Consider the following 11,220-nt stretch of genomic DNA (forward strand, 5'->3'; position numbering starts at 1 on the left):
GGTAATAACCTATCAATTAACTATAGCTATTATCTATTGATATATAATTGATTGCACATTCAAAAATCTAAGATGTAAAGAAAAGACAATTCTTGGTGACATCAAATGATATGAAACAGACTATAGATGTAAAATGGTCGACCATGTGGGAAAAGTGGTCCTTCCCGGGGAGATCGTAACCGGTTTTAAGGCATCTGAGAAAACATCAAAAGTCATTCTAGGCCCAGGGCTTCGACAGGAGACAGAAACGATAAGAGCAACAAAACCAGGAATTTTAAGACACAAAGATCCCAATGTTTATTGGGTCGACAGTTATCAAAAGAGGGTGAGGGTTGTAAACATGACAAGGGAGATAACACGGACACCGACATGCATTTCACAAGTCATAATTTTATATAACAAACATATTTTTAGCATAGTTAATACTGTATGATAAATAATCGAAATTTAGCGTCTCATTCTGTCTAATGTGTTGGACTAAGGGTTTGGTTTCCACTTTGAGGTCCATAAAGGAGAGCAAAATATCTTTTATTAATTTTTTTTTAAATTTTCCATTTTATTTTTGGAAGAATATTTTTCATTTGGGCACACACATTGATATTTTTTCTATTCTCTGGTGGATCAAATTATCATAAAAGAGTGATAACTAATGTCTCAGATTTTGTTTAAACAAATAGTACAATAATAATGTAACTGAAATTGACTATTACTTTTGAAGTCTTTTCAATTTCTTTTCTATTACATTACATTTATCTGCTTACTTAATACAGAGACATATATAGTATATATGTCTCTGCTTAATAAAACGTAATTGAAGAATATATAGAAAACGACATTATATCAAAGGACAGTGTAAAAGAAAGAAAAAAGGAAAAAAGACGTTTACCAGAAGTCTTGAGTACTTTAGGTTTTTAAGAACTTGAATTTAGATAAATATAGAGAGGCCATTGACCAGTCTGTGTCCATCATTTATCATCTAGATCTCCTTACATTTATTGCTGTCAACAAATTGTTTTAATATTTCCACCAAGTATATCTATTTTTAATAGATACCATGGACTCAGTTTAAGTGTTTTTCGGCATAGCCGTATAATTTTCTTTAGACCCCGGATATGACGCGAAAGGTGGCGTTACTGGTCAAGCTGAAGTATGTGATTGGTCAATGTAGCGGTAAATGCAAAATGCAGATATACAGTTAAAGACGAAACAAAATTAAGATTGAACGCAAGCTGAATAAGTGGATGTATCTATTCAAATGACACATTAATAAAATCATATTCCTGATTCAAATGCAGTCTTATTATCACCAAAAATGATTCAAACTGATATAATTTTGTTATCCTTGCTGAAACTGCGCATTTATTAATTAGTTCTTTAATTTATTTCACCAGCAGTTTTACATTATAACCACCAGCATTAAAACTATGCTGTTTATCTTCTTTAAAGATATTTCTTGTTCAGTGTTAACATTGCATACAATTATCACTTAGTGGATTAACCGATTTTGTCCTCAGAATTAAATTTTCTGAATCATGAAAATTTGCCAAGTGATATGTATAAGTTTAAAATTAGAGAGTATAAGGTCACCTAACTAGCTCAGACTAGCAGGAATTTCCCTTTATCCTAGCGGTAGGAGGTTTGTCTTGAGAGCGAGAGGTCACTTAAGTTTGAAGACCCAAACAGGCAGGGTATTTTCATTAATCCTTCCTATTACAGATTTGGTGCTGTTGACCTCTCCAAGTGAAAGCTGTATGAGATTGAGAGGCTTCCTTGAAGCTAAATAGCCTAGGTTGGGGTTATCTTCAGGGGTGGAGACATTGTGAAGGAGGGAGTAGTGTAAAAGTAGAGAGTATAAGGTCACCTTACTAGTTCAGACTAGTGGGAATTTCCCTTTAGCCTAGTGGTAAGATGCTTGCCTTGAGAGCAAAAGGTTGCTAGTTCGAAGCCCGGCATGGTTAGTTTATTTTTCTTTACTCCTTCCTATTGCAGATTTGGTGCTGTTCACCTCTCCAAGTGAAAGCTATAGAAGATTGAGAAGCTTTCTTGGAGCTTAAGTACCTGGGTTGTGGTTGACTTCAGGGGCGAAAACTTTGTGAAGGAGGAAGTAGTGTAATAGTAGAAAGTACAAGATCACCTTACTAGATCAGACTAGTGGGACTTTTCATTAAGACTAGTGGTAGGATGTTTGCCTTGAGGGTGAAAGGTGGCAAGTTCGAAACCCGGCATGGTTAGGGTATTTAATTAAACAGTTGGAAAAAAAAAGAAATTATGACCCACAACATTTGCCAAAGAACAGCCATGGGAAAAGCTGAGTTGGTCTTAAACAGTAATGCATTTATTATGCAATGTATTTAGTAGGCTAATGGGTGGAAATATACCCATTCTTATTGCATTGTTTTTTATGTTCATAAACAGTTTCTTTGTGCATACAGTACAATGTTAGACTGTTCTCATGTAGTAAAATCAGATTGCATGTTTTACGTTATTTTCACAACTCATTATAGAGATTCCCTGGTACCAGCTACCCATATTTAAGGTCATCAGGTCAAATAATCAAATATTGGCAATACTTTCCGTATAAGATATAATCGGGTTTTGCGAAGCTGCAGGTATGATATCATTTAATTTTAATCACTGACTTTGCCCAAGGGCAAGGCATATAACATATTCTTTCACAATAAATTGCCAAAAATTGCAACCAAGAAGGAATTGTATACTGTGTCAGAGTCATGCTCCACAATAAACACAAACAGGTACTGACTACTGAGTTTCATTTTTGAAAACAAAGTTTATCTAGAAATTGGGACTTTGGAATCTTCACTTCATTTCTTATTTAATTTGGTACAGATTACTAATGCTGTGCTCTTTATTCTGCAGTACATACCTGTCAGAGGAGATACAGTCCTTGGAATTGTTACAGCAAAAGCAGGAGATATCTTCAGAGTAGATGTTGGAAGCAGTGACCAGGCTTCGTTACCCTATGTAGCGTTTGAAGCTGCTACCAAAAGGAATAGACCTGATGTGAAGGTAAACCTAGTAGCCTTGTGTAGCATCTCGCTAGTAATTGACAAGTACACAGAGGATCACATCACAACCAGAAGTGTACGAAAATAACAGTAGAAACAGCAGTGTGCGAAAGTAACAGTAGAAACAGCAGTGTGCGAAAGTAACAGTAGACCGATAAACTGTGGCTATGTTAAAACCAGGAGGTCTGTTCAAAACATCAGTAGAGCAATGCCTATGCAATGTTATCAATCTCAAATTGTGGAAACTTTTAATATAAATCAGTCAGATTATATTGTGGTCTATACAATCTGAAATTTTCATACACCTATTGTCTATGGGACTTCATTTTGTGAGTGTTAAGCATGATTGAAAACTGTCTTTGGAATATTCCTCACACTATACATTTGGATGCTAATAATTGTGTCACTGCCTTCTTTGTTATGTAGATTTACTTATTAATGCCAAGTGTAGGAACTTTTATCAGAAATAACATCCACGTGAATGCATTGTCATTATCATCTTATTGTAAGCTCTGACTATTGATAGGTTGGAGATATAGTGTACTGTAAGTTTGTGGAGGCTAACAAGGACATGGAGGGAGAGGTGGTTTGCATAGATAGCAGTGGAAAAAGTGGCGGCCTTGGGGTGATTGGCAGGGATGAAGGATATCTTTTCCAGGTTCCCATCAACCTCACACGGAAGTAAGTATGGGTCAGGGTTCTCATACAGAAGTAAGTACAGGTCAGGGTTCTCATACAGAAGTAAGTACAGGTCAGGGTTCTCATACAGAAGTAAGTTTGGGTCAGGGTTCTAATACAGAAGTAAGTTTGGGTCAGGGTTCTAATACGGAAGTAAGTACAGGTCAGGGTTCTAATACAGAAGTAAGTATAGGTCAGGGTTCTAATACAGAAGTAAGTACAGGTCAGGGTTCTAATACAGAAGTAAGTACAGGTCAGGGTTCTAATACAGAAGTAAGTATGGGTCAGGGTTCTAATACAGAAGTAAGTATGGGTCAGGGTTCTAATACAGAAGTAAGTCCAGGTCAGGGTTCTAATACGGAAGTAAGTCCAGGTCAGGGTTCTAATACAGAAGTAAGTCCAGGTCAGGGTTCTCATACAGAAGTAAGTACAGGTCAGGGTTCTAATACAGAAGTAAGTACAGGTCAGGGTTCTAATACAGAAGTAAGTACAGGTCAGGGTTCTCATACAGAAGTAAGTACAGGTCAGGGTTCTCATACAGAAGTAAGTACAGGTCAGGGTTCTAATACAGAAGTAAGTACAGGTCTGGGTTCTAATATGGAGGTAGGTACAGGTCAGGGTTCTAATATGGAGGTAGGTACAGGTCAGGGTTCTCATACAGAAGTAAGTACAGGTCAGGGTTCTATATACAGAAGTAAGTACAAGTCTGGGTTCTAATACGGAAGTAAGTACAGGTTAGGGTTCTCATACAGAAGTAAGTACAAGTCAGGGTTCTAATACAGAAGTAAGTACAGGTCTGGGTTCTAATATGGAGGTAGGTACAGGTCAGGGTTCTATATACAGAAGTAAGTACAGGTCTGGGTTCTAATACGGAAGTAAGTACAGGTCAGGGTTCTCATACAGAAGTAAGTACAGGTCTGGGTTCTAATACAGAAGTAAGTACAGGTCTGGGCTCTAATACAGAAGTAAGTATGGGTCAGGGTTCTAATACAGAAGTAAGTACAGGTCTGGGTTCTAATACAGAAGTAAGTACAGGTCTGGGTTCTAATACAGAAGTAAGTACAGGTCTGGGTTCTAATACAGAAGTAAGTATGGGTCAGGGTTCTAATACAGAAGTAAGTATGGATCAGGGTTCTAATACAGAAGTAAGTACAGGTCTGGGTTCTAATACAGAAGTAAGTACAGGTCAGGGTTCTCATACAGAAGTAAGTATAGGTCAGGGTTCTCATACAGAAGTAAGTACAGGTCAGGGTTCTAATACAGAAGTAAGTACAGGTCTGGGTTCTAATACGGAAGTAAGTCCAGGTCAGGGTTCTAATACAGAAGTAAGTCCAGGTCAGGGTTCTCATACAGAAGTAAGTACAGGTCTGGGTTCTAATACAGAAGTAAGTTTGGGTCAGGGTTCTAATATGGAGGTAGGTACAGGTCAGGGTTCTAATATGGAGGTCGGTACAGGTCAGGGTTCTAATACAGAAGTAAGTACAGGTCAGGGTTCTAATACAGAAGTAAGTACAGGTCTGGGTTCTAATACAGAAGTAAGTACAGGTCAGGGTTCTAATACAGAAGTAAGTACAGGTCTGGGTTCTAATACAGAAGTAAGTACAGGTCAGGGTTCTAATACGGAAGTAAGTCCAGGTCAGGGTTCTAATACGGAAGTAAGTACAGGTCAGGGTTATAATACAGAAGTAAGTTTGGGTCAGGGTTCTCATACAGAAGTAAGTTTGGGTCAGGGTTCTAATACAGAAGTAAGTATAGGTCAGGGTTCTCATACAGAAGTAGGTATGGGTCAGGGTTCTAATACAGAAGTAAGTATGGGTCAGGGTTCTAATACAGAAGTAAGTATAGGTCAGGGTTCTCATACAGAAGTAGGTATGGGTCAGGGTTCTAATACAGAAGTAAGTATGGGTCAGGGTTCTAATACAGAAGTAGGTATGGGTCAGGGTTCTAATACGGAAGTAAGTACAGGTCAGGGTTCTCATACGGAAGTAAGTATGGATCAGGGTTCTAATACAGAAGTAAGTACAGGTCAGGGTTCTAATACAGAAGTAAGTACAGGTCAGGGTTCTAATACGGAAGTAAGTACAGGTCTGGGTTCTAATACAGAAGTAAGTATGGGTCAGGGTTCTAATACAGAAGTAAGTACAGGTCAGGGTTCTAATACAGAAGTAAGTACAGGTCTGGGTTCTAATACAGAAGTAAGTATGGGTCAGGGTTCTAATACAGAAGTAAGTACAGGTCTGGGTTCTAATACAGAAGTAAGTACAGGTCAGGGTTCTAATACAGAAGTAAGTACAGGTCAGGGTTCTAATACAGAAGTAAGTACAGGTCAGGGTTCTAATACAGAAGTAAGTATGGGTCAGGGTTCTAATACAGAAGTAAGTATGGGTCAGGGTTCTAATACGGAAGTAAGTCAAGGTCAGGGTTCTAATACGGAAGTAAGTACAGGTCAGGGATCTAATACAGAAGTAAGTACAGGTCAGGGTTCTCATACAGAAGTAAGTATGGGTCAGGGTTCTCACACATTAGTAAGTCCAGGTCAGGGTTCTAATACGGAAGTAAGTATGGATCAGGGTTCTAATACAGAAGTAAGTACAGGTCAGGGTTCTAATATGGAAGTAAGTCCAGGTCAGGGTTCTAATACAGAAGTAAGTCCAGGTCAGGGTTCTAATACGGAAGTAAGTCCAGGTCAGGGTTCTCATACAGAAGTAAGTACAGGTCAGGGTTCTAATACGGAAGTAAGTACAGGTCAGGGATCTAATACAGAAGTAAGTACAGGTCAGGGTTCTCATACAGAAGTAAGTATGGGTCAGGGTTCTAATACGGAAGTAAGTATGGATCAGGGTTCTAATACAGAAGTAAGTACAGGTCAGGGTTCTAATACAGAAGTAAGTCCAGGTCAGGGTTCTAATACAGAAGTAAGTACAGGTCTGGGTTCTTATACGGAAGTAAGTTCAGGTCAGGGTTCTCATACAGAAGTAAGTACAGGTCTGGGTTCTCATACAGAAGTAAGTACAGGTCAGGGTTCTAATACGGAAGTAAGTACAGGTCAGGGTTCTAATACAGAAGTAAGTACAGGTCAGGGTTCTAATACGGAAGTAAGTACAGCTCTGGGTTCTAATACGGAAGTAAGTATGGATCAGGGTTCTAATACAGAAGTAAGTACAGGTCAGGGTTCTAATACGGAAGTAAGTACAGGTCAGGGATCTAATACAGAAGTAAGTACAGGTCAGGGTTCTCATACAGAAGTAAGTATGGGTCAGGGTTCTAATACGGAAGTAAGTATGGATCAGGGTTCTAATACAGAAGTAAGTACAGGTCAGGGTTCTAATACAGAAGTAAGTCCAGGTCAGGGTTCTAATACAGAAGTAAGTACAGGTCTGGGTTCTAATACGGAAGTAAGTTCAGGTCAGGGTTCTCATACAGAAGTAAGTACAGGTCAGGGTTCTCATACAGAAGTAAGTACAGGTCAGGGTTCTAATACGGAAGTAAGTACAGGTCAGGGTTCTAATACAGAAGTAAGTACAGGTCAGGGTTCTAATACGGAAGTAAGTACAGCTCTGGGTTCTAATACGGAAGTAAGTATGGATCAGGGTTCTAATACAGAAGTAAGTACAGGTCAGGGTTCTAGTACAGAAGTAAGTATGGATCAGGGTTCTAATACAGAAGTAGGTACAGGTCAGGGATCTAATACAGAAGTAAGTACAGGTCAGGGTTCTAATACAGAAGTAAGTATGGGTCAGGGTTCTCATACAGAAGTAAGTACAGGTCAGGGTTCTAATACAGAAGTAAGTACAGGTCAGGGTTCTAATACAGAAGTAAGTATGGGTCTGGGTTCTCATACAGAAGTAAGTACAGGTCAGGGTTCTAATACAGAAGTAAGTACAGGTCAGGGTTCTAATACAGAAGTAAGTACAGGTCAGGGTTCTAATACAGAAGTAAGTACAGGTCAGGGTTCTAATACGGAAGTAAGTACAGGTCAGGGTTCTAATACAGAAGTAAGTATGGGTCAGGGTTCTAATACGGAAGTAAGTCCAGGTCAGGGTTCTCATACAGAAGTAAGTACAGGTCTGGGTTCTAATGCAGAAGTAAGTGTGGGTCAGGGTTCTAATATGGAGGTAGGTACAGGTCAGGGTTCTAATATGGAGGTAGGTACAGGTCAGGGTTCTCATACAGAAGTAAGTACAGGTCAGGGTTCTATATACAGAAGTAAGTACAGGTCTGGGTTCTAATACGGAAGTAAGTACAGGTCAGGGTTCTCATACAGAAGTAAGTACAGGTCTGGGTTCTAATACAGAAGTAAGTACAGGTCAGGATTCTAATAAGGAAGTAAGTACAGGTCAGGGTTCTCATATAGAAATAAGTACAGGTCAGGGTTCTAATACAGAAGTAAGTACAGGTCAGGGTTATAATACAGAAGTAAGTACAGGTCAGGGTTCTCATACAGAAGTAAGTATGGGTCAGGGTTCTCACACTAAAGTAAGTATGGGTCAGGGTTCAGACACAAGAAATAAGTACAGGTAAGGGTCCTCACATGGAAGTAAGTACAGGTCAGGGTTCATTGGAAGTTTGGAGAATATTTTTTGTAGAACCTATGATATATACAAAAAAAAACAAATTTGTTTAAGGGTCATTGGAGGGTAGTTTATACCTCTTGTAGGTGTAAAAGGATAAGCTTTTCACCTCAAACAGACACCTTTAAAGTATTTATACCCAGGTTCGGTGATCTTGGGTTCGTCAGGGTCTTACATTCTGGGTCATAATTTGTACGTGAAGTCTGGCAAATAAACACAAACTTAAGATATATAAAGTTCAGGTAGTTTTATTAAGACAACACTGTGTAAAATATACAGACATAGAGACAAGTTATACAACTCTGTCACACACTCCACACACATACTATATGACAACATGACAGTAGTTTAGTAAACTAGCGGCTACATGGCCCTGCTATAAACGATAGTACACAAAACTACTGACAGTGAGTGTTACCATAACAGTCTGATCAAGACTTTCATTCTGACTACACGAGTCATGGAGAGCTGAGCCAGGCAGTCCTATAGAGACTTTCCATCTGACTGACGAACTACACAGCTGTACCGGCTTATATAGACAACTGCGGCAATCTGCACGTGCAATATTCGCACCAAATTACCTGTACTCGGATAGTATAAACAGCCGGTATATCGAACAATACAGTGGTAACTTGTAAGCAGACAGTCACCATATAATCTACTCAATAAAGTTGATAAATTTCCTCAACTTTTACATAGGTTTCAATCATCCCCACAAGGAAGTGAGTCGGTCAGGGGTCAAGTGTAGTCCAGAGGTCATTGGCAGAGAATTTAGACTGCTTCTTGATATCAATCCTCCTGGCACAAAAGTGAATATGGGGCATGAGTTGATATTTACAGGAAGGACATGTAGTTACATTTTATATGGGTAGAACTGTTGAAATGAAGGATTAATTTGTAAGTCACCACAAACTCCTAAAGCAATTCACAAAAGATGATCTAGAGAGTGTTGATGAAAGCAATATTCATTACCACGGTACTTGGTGAATATCAGTACTGAAAACTGCTTTTCACACAGAGAGTATTATAATACACATTACATATACTAAATTAGAAAAACAGACATCAATGTCAGGTTGTGTGCTTTTTATGTATGAATTAAATTGGCAGGGATGGAATCACCAAGCAATATTGATATGTTCTTGTTATTTTGTGTCAATATGATAGAATACAAATGTTTTAGTGTCCTTTAATTTCAGTTCACAACTCCAATAGGAATGTCTTGACTGTCATGAAGCTTGCTTAGTATATAATAGTATCAATTAATTAACCCTTCCATTTTGATTTGAGGCCAGATTTGAAATTCAGTATAGCCAACTATGTATAATTGCTTAAATTGGAAAGTGAATCTGTTTTTGTTTGTACAATGTATAAAGTGTTTTTCCATTTTCGAATCCACTATGTGATAATTAAGAGAATGATACCGCATTAAATGATATTATTTTATTTCAGAGTGCTCAGTCCAGATTGTGACTTGTTCAGGTTGCTTGGTAAGAGCATGCGTTATGAGACTGCAGTGGGGATGAATGGTCGGATCTGGGTGAAGGCCAAGACAGTTGTGGAAACAATTGCCATCACAAACGCTATATGTGCATCTGAGTATATGACAAACATGCAAATAAAAAATATGTGTAAAAGACTGGCCGACTCTCTGGCAGGATTCTAAATAATGTGTTAAAGACTGGCTGATTCTCTCAACAGGATTCTGAATTCTGTGTAAAAGACTGGCCGATTCTCTGGCAAGATTCTGAATTGTGTGTAAAACACTGGCCGATTCTCTGGCAGATTCTAGGATTCTGTGTATATGATTGACTCTAGCAGGATTCTAGATTCTGTGTAAATGATTGTCTGACTCTAGCAGGATTTAAAATTATATGTAAATGTCTCATTCAATTCAATATGTCATGTAACTAATACAAGGCAGCCTAGAATTTAATGTCAATAATGTATTGAAAAAAAGTTTTTCACTCTCAGAATATCAAAATTATTTGGAAAAAACATGTTATATGGTAAATCACTTCTTGGCTTGAAAGGATGGAGGAATAACATTATCAATCAGTAGAACATTTGAGAAGATATAATATAAGAGTCAAGAATTGTCATGGAGTCAGGGTCAAGGAAGTGACAGATCTTCCTGCGGAGTGCGAATGAGAGTTCATAACCATTTCCTATTATAAGTACATTATTCATTGTTGATAGTTTGTGAGAAAGTTCAGTTGCCTTGTGTATGATTGGCAATTCAGTATGTGTAATTAAAAGTGTTAATAATTTGACTTGATAATAAATAATGTTACAGACTCTACACTTATTACTTTATCCTTTTCATTGCTTATTGAATGTAACAAGACCACATGGGTTACCAACATTTTTTGTAGTTTGTCAGATTGCAATTTTGTAATTTGGCTGACTTGGAGATATGCTGCAATTTGTCCATCAGATCCAAAAGCAAGGAACAACTGAACGTTCTCATTCAAAAGATACCTAAATGATACTGATATGTCAATAAAGGAGTTTTGCCTTAAAGTCAAAGGTCCATTTGAAATAGCACAGCATGTGCACATGAATAGAAATCATGAACATTTTCCTTGGAGGTCAAAGTGATTTTCCGTCCGTCCAGATTCGCTTTCTGCACATTATCTTTTGAAGGAATTACAAGATTTTGATGAAACTTGCTTTGAAGACTTATTACCTAAATCCCTTAATCAAGTTCAATTATTGGCATATTCTGTGCATATTTAATGGGGCTGCCGTGATCTGATTGCTTTCCGCGGCATATCTTTTGAAGGAATAAGATTTCGATGAAACTTGCTTGGTAGACTTATTTTACCTAAACCTCTTGCTCAAGTTTATCGTCATATTCCAAGCATATATTTAATGAGGCTGCTGTGACCTGATAGGCCGATTGCTTTCTGCACGATATCTTTTGAAGGAATGATTGGATTTTG

The 11,220-nt window shown here is 38.1% G+C and overlaps 1 protein-coding gene across 1 annotated transcript; it reads left to right on the plus strand.

The window, feature by feature from the left end:
- The first annotated feature begins 121 nt into the window (after window positions 1-121).
- On the plus strand, window positions 122-10,577 carry LOC117325777 (exosome complex component RRP40-like). Its single transcript, XM_033882230.1, has 4 exons — window positions 122-325; window positions 2,878-3,027; window positions 3,553-3,707; window positions 9,728-10,577. Exons 1-4 carry the CDS (start codon window positions 134-136, stop codon window positions 9,939-9,941), a joined length of 711 nt encoding a protein of 236 aa, XP_033738121.1. The 5' UTR covers window positions 122-133; the 3' UTR covers window positions 9,942-10,577.
- Window positions 10,578-11,220: the final 643 nt, after the last annotated feature.

The sequence above is a fragment of the Pecten maximus genome, chromosome 4 (genome assembly GCF_902652985.1).
Source record: "Pecten maximus chromosome 4, xPecMax1.1, whole genome shotgun sequence".
NCBI lineage: Eukaryota > Metazoa > Mollusca > Bivalvia > Pectinida > Pectinidae > Pecten > Pecten maximus.